Source organism: Mastigoproctus giganteus, chromosome 14, assembly GCF_048544385.1.
Source record: "Mastigoproctus giganteus isolate SK-2022 chromosome 14, ASM4854438v1, whole genome shotgun sequence".
Taxonomy (NCBI): domain Eukaryota; kingdom Metazoa; phylum Arthropoda; class Arachnida; order Uropygi; family Thelyphonidae; genus Mastigoproctus; species Mastigoproctus giganteus.
This window is the reverse complement of record NC_143588.1, coordinates 103934789-103954581: the sequence shown is the minus strand read 5'-3', so window position 1 is coordinate 103954581 and position 19793 is coordinate 103934789. Positions and strand designations below refer to the sequence as shown.

The following is a 19793-nucleotide window of genomic DNA, read 5'->3' as shown; positions in this document are numbered from 1 at the left end:
TACGCAATTTTATGGGCTTTCACAATGTAGCTAAATTAGTTAATCTGAGGAAAAGATTGCATGGTTTTCTCTCTTGGAAACTAGTTTTTCGTCCAACGAATAGGCAACTTGCCTACAGAATACAAGCAATTTGCAGAACACACACACACACACACACACACACACACACACACACACACACACACACACACACACACACACACACACACACACACACACACACACACACACACAGAGAGAGAGAGAGAGAGAGAGAGAGAGAGAGAGCGAGCGCACAAATATTCAAATTGGCTTCCTTAAGCAGCAATGCGTGTCTTTGGGACATGCAAAGACTGTCGTTTAAAAATTCCTGGAGATTCTTGATAGTTGTTTGACAAACTTGTGTACTGTAAACAACAGCCTCGAAGTGTCCCTATAATAAGTCCAATGAATTTTAATAATTTAAATTGGGAGGGCATGCAGGCCATGTGGTTGATCCACCTCTACCAATCCAACAGGAATACTTATTATGGAGGAATTCTCAAGCACAGAGGCTAAAAATGTACTGGCCTTCACTATGCATGAACTAAATCTACCAGTGTGTGCAATATCTAATACTGCTGCTATATTTCTTGTGTTAGTTCTAGGATATTCTTTGATCATATCCTCCACCTGTTCCTTCAAAACAGGTGTATGGGTAGTTCTGGCCCTTCTCTCAATCAGCAGTAATAGATGGAAAGAATCCTGTTTCTCAGACACTGATGGATTGCTGCAAAAGTAGCCTGGAAGAGATACTGAATTTCACAGCTGTTCCTGCTTGCTCATCCATAAATAAAATGAAGGTCTGCCATTTCAGTGTTAAAGTACTGATGGTATTCGGTATTCATGGTCAAAGGGGGAAAAAAACGGATTGAAAATAACAATAGGAATACTGATTCACTCGCAGATAACTTCAGGAAAAGTAATAAACAGAACAACCAATGATTCACTTTAAGAACAGTTGTCACATCCAAGAGTAGATAGATTTGTTCCACAATTTCCATACAGTGATGCCACATATGCAAATGATTCAAATTTACCAATCACCTTACTTATTGACAGAAGTACTACTTCACTCTACAGGGGAAGGGGGGAAAATAAAAAACTTGGAAAGGAAACATTTCCAGACCTATGTCCATATAAACTTTTCCCATTGCTATGCTCAGTTCAACATGCTCTGCAAAGATTGATAAGAACTTTCAAAAACACCTCATATAAAGGTTTATAAGTTATATCCAAATGACCTGTTGTTCAACAGGAAGTAACCTGAAAGAGAGCCACTACTCCGAAAGGTAGTAGTAGTAGTAGTGACATGTGATGCAAGAAAGTGTATGAGCTTATGCAGCGTCAGCCAAAAAAAAAAAAAAAAAAACACACAATTCCCTACAAATGCCTGTCCAGTTCCTCCTTAAATTTATTCAACTTATCAACTTCCACAGACAAACAGAAGTTTGTTCCAGCAATTAACCACCCGCTGGCTAAAGGCAAATTTCCGCACATCTATTCTACATCTGTCTTTTCTTAATTTGAATTTATGGCCCCTTAGGTTCGTAATCTGAACAAGTGGAAGGATCCCATCAGAATTCAGCGTGCTCAACCCATTCAAGGCCTTATACACCTCAATCAGATCACGGCGCAGGTGCCTAGTTTCTAGCCACTGCAATTTGCAGAATTTAAGCCTCTCTTGGTAAGAGGATCCCTTCATTCCCCTCACCAATCTTGTTGCCCTTCTCTGTACATGCTCAAGCAAATCTATATCCTTCCTAAAATGAGGCCTCCAGACCTGTACACAATACTCAAGGCGTGGCCTGACCATTGCCTTATATAGAGGGACAATCACCTCCTTTTCCCTGCTAGCAAAATTCTTATATATCATTGACAAAACCCCATGCCCTGCCCTGGCAGCCTGTCTGCATTGCTCAGAAAACTTCATATCTGACTGCACAATTACTCCCAGGTCTTTTTCATTTTCTACCACCTTAAGTGTAGTACCACACAGTTGGTATGTTTCTCTAGGATTACTTCTACCCATATACAGTACTTTGCTTTTGTCAAGGTTAAACTTCAGTTGCCATTTCTTAGCCCATCTGCCCAAATTTTCTAGATCCTGTTGCAGTAGCACACTGCCATTACTGTCATTAACCCTGCCAACATTTGTAGCATCTGCAAACTTCGACACTAAGCCTGATATACCTTCATCAATATCATTGATAAATATACAAAACAACAGTGGACCTAACACTGAACCCTGTGGGACTCCACTAATAACACTAGTCCACGAAGAGCAGCACCCATTGATTACCACCCTCTGTCTTCTCCCACTCAACCATCCTTTTATCCATTATAGCAACTTACCCTTAATACCATTCTGCTCCAGTTTGTACAATAGTCTTCCATGTGCAACAGTGTCAAAAGCTTTCCTGAAATCCAAATATATGATATCAAAATTATTTTTTGATCCAGTTCCTTTGTAACCACATCATATCCTATCAAATTTGTCAGGCAAGACTTTCCCTTAACAAACCCATGCTGTGTCTGAATTATTGCTGCAGTCTTGTCTAGATGATCCTGCAATGCATCTTTACCCAGCGACTCCATTATTTTACCCGGAACAGAAGTTAAACTAACTGGTCTGTAATTACTCGTGTCATCCTTCAATCCCCCTTTGTGAATTGGGGATACATTTGCACATCTCCAGTCTGTGAGGACCTCCCCCGAGTCCAAGGATGCTCTCATAATTATGGCTAAGGGTTTGCTTAGTTGCTTTGCCACCTCCTTTAATATAACTGGATAGATCCCATCCACCCCAGGTGCCTTTCTTATGTTTAACTTCAACAATTTCTCCTCCACTTTGCTCTCAGTTATTACAAAATCATTAAGCACCCTGCTACAATTTGATAACATTGTGGCATTTTCAAACCTTAATAACTCCTCATGTGTAAATGTAGAGGCAAAATACTCATTCAGTTTGTTTGCTATCTGAGTAGGATCATCAACAGTCGAACCATCGATATCAAGTGTACCAATCAGATTCATCCCCTTCCTTTTAGAGTTTATATAAGTAAAGAAATCCTTGCTGTTTTTTTTAGCATATTTTGCCAAAGATTTCTCGTAATCTGCCTTCACCTGCCTAACCTCCTTTGTGACCTGATTGCAGACTAGCTTATATCTGCCATAGGCTTCTGAGTCGTTTGATAATTTATATGCATCCCATGCATTTTTTAACTCCGTCACGAGTCTCATTAGTTTATTTGATAACCATTTAGGCCTGAATCTTGAACAATATTTCGTAACAGGTATGAAACTTTTCGTAGCTTCCATGATTAATTCCTTGAATGCTTCCCACTTAGAATTTACTGTTGGTAACATTGTCAGTTGATCCCACTGTACAGAATTTAAAAACTGTCTGAGACCACTGTACTCACCTTTACGGAAGCAAAAACCCTTTCCTTTACCCCTGATGGTAATTATATCTTTAAGTAAATCCCACATCAGTACACTGTGATCACTGCCACCTAGTGGTTCCTTTATCTGCAAATTCTTAATACACGAATGATCACTGCTGATAACCAGATCAAGAGTATTACCCTCTCTGGTTGCCTCTCGAACATGCTGCTGCAGAAAACAATCATCCAATAAATCCACAAAAGTCTTACTAGTGTGTGAGTGACCAATCCACAAGTTCCAGTCAATATCTGGGAAGTTAAAATCCCCCATAATAAGACATTCTAATATACTAGCCCACTCTATTTCTCTGTACAATTGTTCATTGTACTCATTCAAGTCATTAGGCCTATAACACACTCCTACTGTTATTTTTGCTTTTGCAGTGCTGATGTAACTGTTGGTTCCAGTATTTACAAGAATACAAACTATGATTGTCAACCTGTCTCAATTAAAAATGAAAATTTGCCTTATTTATTAACTTCCTCTCATAATGCAGGCTTGAAGGTACAGTATTTGGAAAAAAAAAGAAGAAAAAGAATGACAATTATCCAGTGAAAATCTAAAGGCTAAACAGCAGGGCCATCAGGCATCTTCATTAGTCATATCCATACTTACACAATTATATAAAATCAAAGATACACATGAGAAAAGAAACTTTCATTACCTGTTTACTATTGGCATTTTCTTGCCTAGTCACAACTTCTGGGTGTAATGCAAAGTCGGGACCAAAGTATTCCAAGTATTCTAAAAATAAATAGTCAGAAAAGTTAATTTATATGTTTTCATCTGTGTATTCATAAATCAGTGTTTTCTATATGGTACATTACAAACAGTAATTTCTCTACAGTGGAACAATTAGAACAGGTAACATTCAATTTTTTGACAGTTCTAGAGCCACTTGGGAATACCCTATTTAGGAAATATTGCATTAAATAAGAAAATCTGAGTCATTTACTATCGTTAAAAATATAAATTCTTAAAAATGTAAGTCAAGGGGACTTGCACTTTTAAGGATACACGTTAACACATGCATCTCAAGTTCAATGTCTGAATTTGCTGATGATACAAAGGTAGGCAAGGTGGTTAACAAGAATAATCAGGGTATGCTACTTCAACAAGATCTGGGTAAATTAGGATACTGCTATCCAAAATTCAGAATAGCATACCATTTGGTTATTCTGAATTATCCTTATCCCTTTTAAGGGAAAAAATACTTATGAGTAACTGTACAGTCTGACATGAAGTTCTTTAAGCAGTGCAGCCAGGCAGTGAGGACCACTAATAGAGTTCTGTTAATAACATATAAGAATTTTACCAGCAAGGGTAAAGAGATGATTATCTCATTGTAGAAGGCAAAGGTCAGGCCACATCTTAAATACTGTATACAGGTTTGAAAACCTCATTTTAGGAAGGATATAGATCTCTTGTAATGGGGTGGATAAGAGCAACAAGATTATTCAGAAACACAAAAGGGTACTCTTACCAAGAAAGAGTTGCACTCTGTAAATTGCAGCACCTGGAAATTTGTTACCTGTAAAGAGACCTGATTGAATTGTTTAAGGATTTAAATTGATTTAGTAAACTACATGCTGATAACATCCCTATTCTTTCTCAGACAACACAAACCAGAGGACTTAAGCATGACAGAAAAGGATGGTTGTACAATAGATGTGCTTTAAATGATTGGACAAATTATTAGAACGTATGGGAAAATAAAGTGAGTAATTTTTTTTAATGGCTGTTGTTTTATAAGCTTTTTTTGCTACTATTTGTACTAAATGTATACATTATGTAGCCAATATAATCGATTATAAATGAAAACTTGTAAGCTATTAAAAACCTGCATGCATATCATAAATCAATTTTCTCTTTAACTAACTTAAGCTAAAAATTTCAATACAGCATACTTAATTTGTTTCTGGATTTTATTCTTCCAAAATTTTTAAACTATTTTATTACACTAGAAAACATTACCAGAATTCATGGAGTAATTATATAACATGGAAATAAAATAAATGTGCATGTAAATAATATATAACTAATAGATGCTTTAAAAAGCACAAGTTGCATTCTTCAGCTAAAATGTAATGGCAATATAACACACAAGATGGAGCACAGTAAACCCCTTGAGTGTAGCATTTAAACTGGCAAACATAATGTGAAAGCTCAGGGATTGATGTTGTGGCCTCCTTGCCAGAGATGATCTGAGACTGCGCAATCAAAAAATTCAGCACTGCAGTTAGTCCTGAGCTTTTCACATTATGTTACAATTACTTGTGCAATCAGTATAATTAATTATAAATGAAAACTTGCAAGCTATTAAAAATCTGAACTCACATTATGCATTCAGGTAATTTAGTGACCAGATTGCTGGCTGAATTCGTGCCACAATCTGGGCACCAAATTTTATAAATAGTAACCCCCCACCATTTTAATTCTGGAATGAATATTTTCACTGTTACTGAGTACTGTTTCTATTCAGGAAGTTGCATACACTGAATATAATATGTACATAGCATCCTGAAGAAATCCATCCAATAAAGCTGGATATTAGAGCAATTATATTATGCAAGTATATGTGAAAATTTGACTCACAGTAGTGCGGCTGTTATTAAATTCCTGTGAAAAAATTGTCTAAGATATGTAAAAGGAATCCACAGCAACCAAAATCCTGCTAATCCTCTACAATCCTGGACTATGTCAGCTGTAGTGCTACATCTTGTTAGGCCACGTGTATAAGACTACACACTTGTTTTATTTTTATGTGCTACTTCAAGAAAAGAGACATAATTAGTGTTCTAGCCTAAAGAACACCAATTCACTGGTTTCCAGTAAAATGAAGCTGTTAAGCACAAGCCACTCCTTTGTTCCAGCATATCTAAAAACTAGTAGTGCCTAGTTTACCTGCTTTTCATAGTAAATTTAATAAAAGAAGAAAAGATATTGTAAAAGAAAATCTTCATTTTTCTAAAGAATAACAGCAAAATTATCATCAATATAATGTTTCCAATGTATAATATGACAGGGTGAGTTGAGAAATGCAGTGTTCTCAAAGTATTCAATTAACCACACCGGTTAATAAAATATTTAAGTCTCTTAAAAAAAGAAAGCAGATTACTTATAATATTCCTTTAAACTTTGAGAGGCTTACCATTATATGGAATTTCATTGCTAATATTTTCTTCAACAAGTAGAGAAGTTTCATATGACCAGCACCTTGCCACATTTCTCACTGTGTATCCTCCACCCCCAAGAACAAGAACAGGAAGATTTAGTTCTTTAACAAATTTCACACATTCCCTAGTATAAAATGAATCACTGATGAAAGTATAACATTCTAGCTAATAAAAGGTTGACAAATTAATAAAACTGTTTTTAATGAAACAAGATTTTTACTGCATTTTGACTTTTATTACATGCACTTGATATTTGAAATGAAGTCAAAAAAAAATGGATCAAGTAACATATTACAACTGTTTTTTTCTATTACATCTTACAACAATCTAGGGAGGGAGGGGATTGTATTATCTGTTTCTGAAAGAAATGAAATAATTTACAGCTCCATCAAAGCATTTTTTTTTTTTTTGTTTATCCGTATCCATCTCCTCCAACAAAAGGACATTATTATTATTATACTTTTTATTGCATGTCTCTATCTTGTCAATCATGACCAGGGGTTCGCATTAGACATTAACAAGTATGTAACAACAGATAGGCGAGTAACAGTAAAAAGATAACAGCTTAATACATGGAAAGTAGCAACTATTCAGTAAGAGTTAAAAGAATTAATATAAAACAAGATAAAATAAAAACTAAAATAGAACTAATTAGGATACACAACTTCATACATGAAACAAGAAATTAATGAATGTACGAATTTCCTTGCTAGATCCCATCAAGATTTTGGGTGTCAGAAAAAAGGAGTGCTAAATGATAATACTCACCACTCCAGATAGTCTAGTAAGACTATCTGAAGTGACGTTTATTTTCAGTGGTTTTTATTTACATATTATATCTTTACACATCTGATTTAAAGGCATTCAAGATTGTTCATAATAAATATCACACATGTGCAATTATTTACACAACATATAATATTCACTGAAACTCTGCATCTTCTTCACCAGTAAAGTGGCATGTAGTAGTAGTAGTGGCATGTGATGCAAGAAAGCAGTGCATGAGCTTATGCAGCTTCAGCCAAAAAAAAAAATTCACACAACCATTCAAAATGTTTGTCCAGTTCCTCCTTAAATATATTTAACCTATCAACTTCCACAACAACAGATGAAAGTTTGTTCCAGCAATTAACCACCTGCTGGCTAAAGGCAAATTTCCACACATCTATTCCACATGTCTTTCCTTAATTGAATTTATGCCCCCTTAAATTAGTAATCTGAACAAGTGGAAGAATCCCATCAAAATTCAGCGTGCTCAACCCATTCAAGGCCTTATACACCTAAATCAGATCACTGCGCAGATGCCGAGTCTCCAGTCACTGCAATTTGCAGAATTTAAGTCTCTCTTTAGCATTAGCATTAGCATTAGTAGAGGCATATGATGCAAGAAAGCAAGCTTATTCAGCATCAGCAAAAAAAAAAAAAAAAACCCAACCACTACTCCCATTTCACCCCTCCGTTCGTTCGAAATACCTGTCCAGCTGAGCCTTAAATTTGTTTAGGCTATCAACTTCAACAACAAGCGATGGGAGTCTATTCCACAAACCAACTGCCTGCTGGCTAAAGGCAAATTTCCGCACATCTATCCGACATCCGTCCTTCCTCAATTTGAATTTATGCCCTCTCAGGTGATTATTCTGAGCAAGAGGAAGAATCCCATCGGCATTGAGCATGCTCAAGCCATTCAAAGCCTTATACACCTCTATCAGATCACCTCGCCGATGCCTAGTCTCCAGGCTCTGTAATTTGCAAAACTTAAGCCTTTCTTCGTAAGAGCAACCCTTTGTTCCATTCACTAATCTTGTTGCCCTTCTCTGTACTCGTTCCAGCAGCTCTACATCCTTCTTGAAATGAGGCCTCCAGACCTGTATACAGTACTCAAGGTGTGGCCTGACCAATGCCTTATACAAGGGAATAATCACATCCCTGTCCCTGCTAGAAAAATTCCTGTATATCATTGACAAGACACCATGAGCTACTCTTGCAGCTCGTCTGCACTGCTCAGAGAACTTCATATCTGCCTGCACAATTACCCCCAGGTCCTTTTCATTCTCTACCACTGTCAGCGCAGTACCACAGAGTTGATACGTTGATCTGGGGTTACTGTTTCCCATATGTAGTACTTTACATTTGTCAATGTTAAACTTCATTTGCCACCTCTCAGCCCATCTGCTCAACCTTTCCAGATCCTGTTGCAGCAGCATAGTATCAGTAGTGTCCTTAACAACCCTGCCAACCTTGGTATCGTCTGCAAACTTGGACATTAAGCCTGATACACCATCATCAATATCATTTATAAATACAGAAAACAACAATGGACCCAACACCGAACCCTGAGGAACTCCACTAATAACATTAGCCCACGTTGAGCAGTGTCCATTGATTACCACTCTCTGTCTTCTGCCACTCAACCATCCCTTTATCCATAGCAGCAATTTGCCTCCAATGCCACACGTCTCCAATTTGTGCAGCAGTCTTCCATGCGCAACAGTATCAAAAGCCTTTCTAAGATCCAAATATATAATATCAAAGTTATTCCCTGCATCCAGTTCTTTTGTGATTACATCATAGTATCCAATCAAATTGGTCAGACAAGACCTGCCCTTAACAAAACCATGCTGTGTCTGAGCTATAACTGAATTCTTGTCCAGATGATCCTGCAGTGCTTCTTTAACCAGTGTCTCCATTAATTTTCCTGGAACCGAAGTTAAACTAACAGGTCTATAATTACTTGTGTCAGCCTTTGATCCTCCTTAGTGAATTGGGGTTACATTTGCACATCTCCAGTCCATGGGTACCTCCCCTGAGTCCAAAGAAGCTCTCATAATTATGGCTAGGGGTTTGCTTACTTCCTTTGCTGCCTCCTTTAATATAACTGGATAGATCCCATCCACCCCGGGTGCCTTTTTTATGTTTATCCTCAACAATTTCTCCTCCACTTTCCTCTCAGTTATTAGAAAATCATCTAGCTCACTGCCAATGTTTACTTCACCTACGACATTCTCCTTCCTGAATAACTCCTCATGTGTGAACGTAGATGCAAAATACTCATTTAGATTGTTAGCCACCTGAGCTGGATCCTCAACTGTTGAACCATCAACATCCAGTGGACCAATCTGATTCATCCCTTTCCTTCTTGAGTTTAAATAGGTAAAGAACTCTTTTCTGTTTTTCTTTGCATCCTTTGCCAAGGATTTCTCATAATCTGCCTTTGCCTGCCTAATCTCCTTTGTGACTTGGTTACAGACCAACTTATATCTATCATAGGCTTCCATGTCACCCATTAATTTGTATGTATCCCATGCATTTTTCTTCTCTGCCATATGTCTCATTAGTTCATCTGACAACCATTTAGGCCTGAACCTTGAACAATATTTCTTGGTTGGTATGTAAAGCCTGGTAGCTTCCAAGATTAGTTCCTTGAATGCTTCCCATTTTGAATTTGCTGTTGGTAACATCATCAGTTCGTCCCACTGTAAGAAGATCCCTTCATTCCCCTCACCAATCTTGTTGCCCTTCTCTGTACATGCTCCAGAAAATCTACATCCTTCCTAAAATGAGGCCTCCAGACCTGTACACAGTACTCAAGGTATGGCCTGACCATTGCCTTATACAGAGGGACAATCACCTCCTTTTCCCTGCTAGCAAAATTCCTACATATCATTCACAAAACCCCATGCCCTGCCCTCGCAGCCTGGCTGCACTGCTCAGAAAACTTCATATCTGACTGCACAATTACTCCCAGGTCTTTTTCATTTTCTACCACCTTAAGTGTAGTACCATACAGTTAGTACGTTTCTCTGGGTTTACTTCTACCCATAATCAGTACTTTGCATTTGTCAAGGTTAAACTTCAGTTGCCACTTCTCAGCCCATCTGCCCAAATTTTCTAGATCCTGTTGCAGTAGCACACTTCCATTACTGTCATTAACAACCCTGCCAACCTTTGTATCATTTGCAAACTTCGACACTAAGCCTGATATACCTTCATCAATATCACTGATAAATATACAAAACAACAGTGGACCCAACACCGAACCCTGTGGGACTCCACTAATAACACTAGTCCACGAAGAGCAGCACCCATTGATTACCACCCTCTGTCTTCTCCCACTCAACCATCCTTTTATCCATTGTAGCAATTTACCCTTAATACCATTCTGCTCCAATTTGTACAGTAGTCTTCCATGCACAACAGTATCAAAAGTTTTCCTGAAATCCAAGTATATGATAACCCATGCTGTGTCTGAATTATCGCTGCAGTCTTGTCGAGATGATCCTGCAATGCATCTTTAACCAGTGACTATTATTTTACCCGGAACAGAAGTTAAACTAACTGGTCTGTAATTACTTGCGTCACCCTTCGATTCCCCCTTGTGAATTGGGGATACATTTGCACATCTCCAGTCCGTGTTGTTGTTGTTTATTTGGTTTTTAGAAGCATTAGCAACTAAGGCCATATTGCTCCGGGATATGCGGTGGTCATACCCTGACCTTTCCGCATCCTCCGTATTTGGTGGTGACGGGCTCGAACCCCGGTCTAATCAAGAAGCGTGTGCTACGCACTGCTGCTCCTTTCCACCTGGCTACGGAGGCACCTTCCAGTCCGTGGGGACCTCCCCTGAGTCGAAGGATGCTCTCATAATTATGGCTAAGGATTTACTTACTTACTTTGCCACCACTGCCTGTAATATAATTGGATAGATCCCATCCACCCCAGGTACCTTTCTTATGTTTAACTTCAACAATTTCTCCTCCACTTTGCTCTCAGTTATTACAAAATCATTAAGCACCCTTCTACAATTTGATAACCTTGTGGCATTTTCAAACCTTAATAACTCCTCATAATGTGAATGTAGATGTAAAATACTCATTCAGTTTGTTTGCTATCTGAGCAGGATCATCAACAGTCAAACCATCGATATCAAGTGGACCAATCAGATTCATCCCCTTCCTTTTAGAGTTTATATAAGTAAAGAAATCCTTGCTGTTTTTCTTAGCATCTTTTGCGAAAGATTTCTCGTAATCTGCCTTCTCCTGCCTCCTTTGTGACTTTATTAGACTAGCTTATACCTGCCATAGGCTTCTGTGTCGCCTGATAATTTATATGCATCCCATGCATTTTTCTTCTCTGTCACGAGTCTCATTAGTTTATTTGATAACCATTTAGGCCTAAACCTTGAACAATATTTCTTAATAGGTATGAAACTTTTAGTAGTTTCCATGATTAATTCCTTGAATGCTTCCCACTCAGGATTTATAGCAATTTGTACACTTATTCTTAATAATGAATAGGGTGGTGAGAGGTTAGCACAATTACTCCTTATGTGGTGTTGTTGCATAGTGGTACGTCTTTCATTTTTCATAATGTCATTAAAGTGAAAAATAAATAGACATGTCATAGGCAGAGGACTACTTATAATTAAAAATATGAAACTGTAGATGGTGAATCTGGTCAAGCGGAAGTTTAAATCTTTTATTTATTATTTATTTTTTTATTAGAGTAACATTTTAAATCAATACAAATTAATATCAAGGTGGTTCGAAAAAGTTAAATACAGAAAAGCTAAACTGATGTCAGCAGCTCGACAAGCACCAAGGATGGGCACTGTTATGGTGTTAAAAAAAAAAAAAACTTAGATTAACCCTCATGTCTGTTCTAGATCACAGGGTCAGATAGCTTATAAGCATATAATATACAGTAACCCCTTGCTAATCCGGATGTCGTATAATCCAGACGGAAATATGAAAAATTCTGTTCACAGTTGAGTACTTTGAAAGACATACAGGATTTAGGAAAGCAGATGAATTACTCTGACTGTGCACAGAGAGATGGAGCATACATTACGTTGTCTTTTGTGTTGTTCAGTATCGTTGTTGATTCTGAGTCAGACAGATGTTATTTTGTTTTGTTCGGATTTTTTTTTTTTTTGGCTGGTGCAGCATAAGCCATAGGCTTTCTTGCACCATACGGCCGTTACAAATACTAATACTAATACTATTGCTTACATCATTTCATTTGCGTAATTCTTTATACGCATATATTTACATACGTTAACATATTTTAGGTAATTATGGGTTCTAAAGAACTGAAAAGTGGAATAAAAAGAAATCACATTACTTTAACTATCATTAACAAGCTCAAAGCGTTAGAACAACTTGAAAATGGTGTTCCTGGGAAAAAAAAAATTTCTGAAGAATTTGTTATTAGCCAACAGATTGTGTCAGATATAAAAAAATAAAAAGAATCTATAAAGACAATTGCTTTAAAATTCGATGTGGGAAGTGAAAAAAGCAGTGTATCAAATTGGCATTTAAAAAGAACTGGAAAATATCAAATCATACAATATCAAGTTTGCTATCTTCAACTGGGCCAATGCATGGAGGGACACTATAAAGGAAACTTTAGTGAAGGTTGGTTAAAAAAAAAAAAAACTCTTGCAAAATACAGATGGTGATACTGACTTTAAAGTGATTAGAGCCAGAGGGCTTTGAGACTGTGTTGAGGGCAGCTGGAGAGACCGAAGTAACGCAAAAAAATATCCAAGATTGGTCTGCACTGGAAGAAAAGGAGATCCTGGATTTCAGCTTCTGACAGAGGAAGAAATTGCTGTAGATGTTATTAATGATTCTGCTATGAAAGAAGAATCAGATAATGAACTAGATGAACTACAAGAATCTACAATTAAGAAGAAACTTCTTAGCTTCGCAAGAGATGGCACTGATGCAATAATCGATGATGTGGACTCTTCAGCAAAAATTGCAGAGGGTATTACGAACAACTAAAAACTGTGAGGAAGATCCTAATTAAAGAAGAGCAGAAGACATCAGTTAAGACAAAATGTGACAGTTTCTTCAAACCTGCATTATTATGTTCAAAAACAAGTACAACTTCTGAGTCATCTATTGATGGATAAATATATTGTCTTTTTAGCTTTTAAATATAGGCTCTACAGTGATATTTTTTATTTATTTTCATCAGCACTACCTATATCATTAAATTTTTTCTAAGTTTTTTCATGTTTTACTTCGCTAATCCAGACTATCCCTTAATCTGGATGACCTCTCCCCCCAATTAATCCGGATCTTTTTATCTTTTTATTTAATCTTTTTTAAATAAAATTTAAATTTAAAATTTAAATATTTAATTTTATTTAAATAAAATATCTTTTTATTTAAATAAAGGCTGTACAGTGATATATTTTTTTATTTATTTTAATCAGCACCTATATTTTATTTATTAGATTTCTCATTTACATATACTCTTAAGTTTTTGCTCTTTTAAGGCTATCTTTTGCTTCACTAATCCGGATGACCTCTCCCCTAATTAATCGAGATCAGTAAACCCTTACCAAATCAACTCAACTTTAGTCCCAAAATATGCTTAATTAACATATTTATAAAATTATAAAATATGCTTAATTATCATATTAAGCAATAGACTGTCAGATATAAAAAAATAAAAAGAATCTATAAAGACATTTGCTTTAAAATTCGATGTGGGAAGTGATAGGATAAAGCTTTTTTGTGATGCAATAGAATAGAAAGATAATCTTTTAATTTAATGATTCAAGCACACTGAGGAATGTACTCAGTCACAATTATGTTGAAAGCGAGTAGAATAATAATAAAAAAAAAAAAAAAAAAAAATCAGATAAAGTCTACGATTGCACAATATTACAACTTACCCATGGCCTTTAATGCTTAGATTAAAGCAGCCCAGTCTATCTCCAGCAAGAGAATCTGCTCCACACTAAAATAAAAGTGATTCAGAAATATTTCAAGCATTTGTCATCTAAACACATAAACACAAAAAAAGGAGAAGGAACTTGTGTGTGAGACAGAGATCAAATACTATTATACATTTTAATTTGTGCTAATGAGAAATCTTTTTGAAGCCACTATAGGAAAAGGTCCCCCCCCCCACCTTTCCCCGGTGTGATTTTAAGAATACCTAGTCTGTCTTCTAAATGGTGATCAGTGAGATTATATTAATTCAACAGTGCTCTTTTCAATTATGGACAACAGGTGCACCTAGTGGTGAAATTCACATCTTAACACATTTTCTCTCTCTCTCTCTCTCCTTCCCTCCTTCCAGATTCAATTTATAATTATTATACCTCTAGAAAAGTGACTATACTGCCATCACCACTTTGAGTGACTTTGTAGAAACTACCAATATAATTATGGTCAAATAAAATATAGATGGAATTGTCACAGTACTTTCTCAATTTTATCAGTAATGATTATATTCAGGTAGGTCATTCTATCATTATAAGATAATTCTCAAAAAAGCAAAAAAATATTTAAATATGTACTTATAAGCAAAAGCCTTTTGCTTCTCTGTTACATTTTAAATTTTAAAGTTGTGTATTTACTTCTTTCCCCCCACCCTTGAAGTACATAAGGTTATTTACTATTGGAACTTAATATTTTAACCTCTTAAAAAAGAGAGTAGGCTTTAACCAGCAAGATTCTATTAATTTTGAGAAGTTCTACTACAGTTTTACTGTTTATTTGCTGACTAAATTTCTAACTGAAATTCTCTCAAATTTAATAAAAACTGTGCAAGGATATGCAGAATTTGCCAATTCCCCCCAGAACTTTGTGTGTGTGTGTGTGTGTGTGTGTGTGTGTGTGTGTGTGTGTGTGTGTGTGTGTGTGGACTAATGGTTCAATCTTTGCAAACCCTCACCTGAACCCTTTTATTTTTCTCATTTTTTTATGTATAAACAAAAATTCTATTTTGAACTATTTAGCTAGAGGTTTAACCAGTCATAGAGCATGTCAGCTTTCATAACATAATCAAGCATATGGAGATTGCTTCAACCACAAATTTGAATGCTTACAGAATAGGCCATTTTTGAATACTAGTTAATTTTTTTTGGCCATTAACAGTACAATGTCAGATTTCCTTATAAAATTCATAAAAGCAATAGTTTATTTATTATTTTTTAAATACTTTGTACAATCCAAGGGGTTTTAACCCATCAGCAAGTGTGTCAGCTTTTGTAACACGATGAGGGGAAGCTCTACAAGCATAATTTCACTTACATATGTGGAAATTCTACAGGTATCCTTACTTGGAGAGAACTTACGAGAACATCTTTCCCTGTAACTATAAAACTGACTGCTACAGTGTCAAGTGGAAATTACTTTCTCACCCTGGCATACACAGATGGAGAGCCTTGTGCAACTGATGTCAACACGTACAAAGTTATTTCCTTTCCATGCTTTGAAACTGTTCTGAAACTGATCTGATGTGGGATCTCATTTCCCTAATCGCATTGGCAGTGATGGTGGGGGGGTGGGGAGAGGGAGAGATTCAGACACAGGCAACTGCTTTTGGCTATTAACGCAAAAGATAAATATAAAAATATTATTTTCAACATGGAAAGCTCATAATAAAGGCTTGCCAGCAATAAAATAAAGAAAAGTGCCATCATCCTTTCCAATTAGCACCACTACGAGTGAGCGAGCACCCAGAAAGGGGGAAATCTACAGGTGCGACGTCATTAAGACATGTGAAAACAAACTCTACAGGTGTCATCTCTTTGAGAGATGAAAAAAAAAAAAAAAAAGATGAGCTATCTTTCAAAGGACAGTGATATATTACAGGGCAATTATTTCCCCCCTCCAAAAGTGAACATAAAAAAGAGTCATGGAACAAGTGCTCCTACCTAAGAATGATCACTGACAACAACTACATATTATGCAGAAATTCCTTTCTCCCTCACCCTCATAGTAGTAGAGATTCCAGAAAAATTTGTCAATGCATGCAAACATATTTCACTTCAAATAATTCCCTCTGTATCTGTCTTACTGTGTAATGTGAGAACTGCAGGCTATGACAGCAAAAGGTGACCTATACTGTGAACAAAGAAAAAAAAAAAAATTCTTTGCCACAAAAATAAATTTTATCTATTGCATTCAGTGGTGAAAGCTGAAGATAAATATATTTTATGCAGGCAGTTTACATCATTTTATTGCCATTTGCCAGCAATAAAATGATGTACACTCTTTGCTCCCACTCAGTTTCCCTATGGAGAAAGCACCTTGAAATATAAAACCACCAAAAACATGAAACTGCTGCTTCACCACTGTCACTGAATGTCAATACATTTCACTGCTGCTAATATAAAGTTCAGAACTTCACTTGATGGTACCTGGGACTTCAGCTGAAATGGCCAAAAAATTTTTGCATGTTTTAGCACTGGGGATTGGCTCAAACCCCATGCATATGAGGGTTAAACATATCTGGACAATCAGATTGCTACTAAACTGGTGCCTCTATTCTCTACAGTCTTCTCACACTATAAAATCTTTGACAGTACCTGCTGCTATTCCTTCAAAAACTGGATGACTTTTAACAGTATAAAAACACATCACATCCAAGTGGCATTTGGTACTGAACTACGCATGGAAAAGCAATAGAACTGTTGTCCCAATTCCAGAAAAATTATCAAATACATTGGAACTTATCTGCTTTGATTCTTTTCCAACAGCAATAATGACAAAGAATTCTGGTTATCCTATATTCTGATGAAGTAAGAAAAGTATTACTTCCTCCTGATAACGTAATATACAATTTAAATATATAAACATATGAAAAGAACTTTAAATTTCTTTGTTTGTTTGTTATTTGGAGCATTAGCAACTAAGGCCATATTGCTCCGGGATATGCGGTGGTCATTCCCTGACCTTTCCACATCCTCCGTATTTGGTGGTGATGGGCTCGAACCCCGATCTAATCAAGAAGCATGTGCTATGCACTGCTGCTCCTTCCCACCTGGCTACGGAGGCGCCTACTTTAAATTTGAATATGGTCATATTTTTAAATAGTATAAGAACACTGTTAAAAGATAATTAATAAAATTAACAAGGAAGCCACAGACTTTTCCTGCAGTAGCATAGGTAACTATCTAGCTGACTTCTGAACTTCCCCCAAGCTGTCAGCCTCAACCACACATGGAGGTAACTTTTCCCAGTAATTATCAATCACTGGGTAAAAGAAAACTTCCTATGAATCCAGTCTAAATCTCTTTTCCCATAACCTGAATTTGCACCTCCTAGTTCTGGAATCTTTGCTTCATTCATTTTATTATCCCCTTTAGAGTCTTACAGATTTCAGTCAGGTCTCCTCTAAGGTGCCTGGTTGCTAAGCTCTGTAACCTCTGTATTTGAAGTTTTTCCAAAATGAAGTTTTTTTGATCCTCTTGTAGATCTCACCAAGAGGGTTACCCAACTTTGGACCAAAATGTTCGCTTTTTTATTATTATTATTTTTTTTTATATGGTGGTCTCCATATTTGGAGACCACCGTATAAAAAATGCATCGTTTTAAGTGCGATCTTACAATTGGCTTGCACAGTGGGATTAAGATTTCCTTACCTATACAAGCAACTGTTTGATAAATCATTGTTAGACAATCATGGACCTTCCTTGCTACCTGTCTACACTGCTTGGAGAAGTGCCTATATCATAACTTCACAAATCCCTAACTGAAAGTTGCTACACTGATAATTAGTAGAATGCAATCTCAGCTAAGCAGATGTGAAAAATCTAAAGTTCATATGCCATTTCTTCTTTTTAAAAGACTGCATTATGTTACTTACCCAAGTAGAAAATATATATGAACTACCCATATAAAACTACTACTTTTTTTTTTTTTTTTTTTTAAATTTCTTCTTCCCCTCACACCAACATTTCTGGAAAATGAGAATGCTATTCTTTAAATAATAATGTGAGAACTCTTACTACTAAAAATTCAGATCAGTACATTTTATTTAATTTGACAATAAGAGTATTTTCATAAAAAAAAGTGCTCCTACATAAACATTTTGAAAGTAACTTAGAACAGCAAGACAGACTAATATCTAAAAATTATATTTGTAAATAAATTAGAAGAAAATCAATAATTTTAGCATCACTGACTCCAGTTTTGTAAGTTGCAAAGTTTGGAAACTAGATATCTATGCAGGGGCCCTCAGTGAAGTATTTATGGCTTTTTAAGAGTTTTGAGTAAACAACAGGATACAAAGGGAGCAGTAACCAGGATAAAATTCTCTTTTACAAAAAAGAGTGGATAGTTGTCGAAAAAAATTGCTACCCAGCATTTTCAAAGAAGAGCTGAACAAATATCCAAGTGAAATGGGTTCTCTCTCGGCTCATGCTACCCAAGACTATTTGCATCATTCTGCCTATAACAATGCCTTAACCAAAATTATTAATTTGTGGTAATAAATTACTAATTAAATTTTAATGAAGTGTTACTACTTCATTAGTGTGCTTCATACTAAGCTCTAATTAATTTCAAGAAAGTTATTTCCTGGAATATTCACATTACTCACATTGATCTCTATCAATGTGTGTAGTTGTGAAAACTACAGCTTTTGTGTTAATAATTTAGTAACATAAGAGTTTGAAAGTATTTCACAAAATAAAATAAAATATACTTTAAGTTTTTAATGAACAACTTCGGTTCAAAATATCTTCTCACACTTAATTTATACCACAAAAATTAATATAATCTATATAAAAATTTTACACATGGCACTCACCTGTAATACAATACATGTGGGCTGATAGAATTCTATCACTGATTGAATGACTGGTTTAAAAACTTGAAAATAACCTAGAAGAATAAAAGCTTAGACTAATTACATCTAAGAACTACATCTGTAAATAAAAGAAACTAAAATTAAATCATTACTTTTTAACATGTGTGTGTGTGTGAGAGATTTTTTTTATTCAATTCAGATATAAATCTTAAATTGAATGTTTATTAATATTAACATTCTACTGTAACTCATCTGACCTGAAGAAGGGATAGCATTGCTATCCCAAAGGGATAACAATGTATAATATAATAATTATATTATACATTGTTATTATACAGGTGACCAAATTAAATTAGCAGTTTTTTGAGGTTAACATTTCGGCAAAAATTATGCGGAAACCATTGTAGATGGCAGAGACTGTCGTTCAATGCACTTTGAAAGTACAAGTGACACCTGGCAAGCATGAAATGCAGTTTAGTAAAATTGTGAAAAGTGATGAAGAAATGGTTGCTCCAATTACAGTTTTTCAAGCATGTTTACTTTATGAGATAAACTGGGCACAAATACTACATAAACAGCTGATAAGATACACAT

General features: G+C 35.9%; 1 protein-coding gene across 1 annotated transcript in view; it reads right to left on the bottom strand.

The window, feature by feature from the left end:
• HDAC3 (histone deacetylase 3) overlaps positions 1-19793 on the bottom strand; it is an 84947-nt gene that overhangs the window by 5919 nt on the left and 59235 nt on the right. The window contains exons 9-12 of the mRNA XM_090388837.1: positions 19200-19273; positions 14329-14393; positions 6617-6765; positions 4130-4209 (exon numbers count right to left, since the gene is read on the bottom strand). Coding sequence (XP_090244963.1) covers positions 4130-4209; positions 6617-6765; positions 14329-14393; positions 19200-19273 — 368 coding nt within the window. The remainder of the gene's footprint in view (positions 1-4129; positions 4210-6616; positions 6766-14328; positions 14394-19199; positions 19274-19793) is intronic.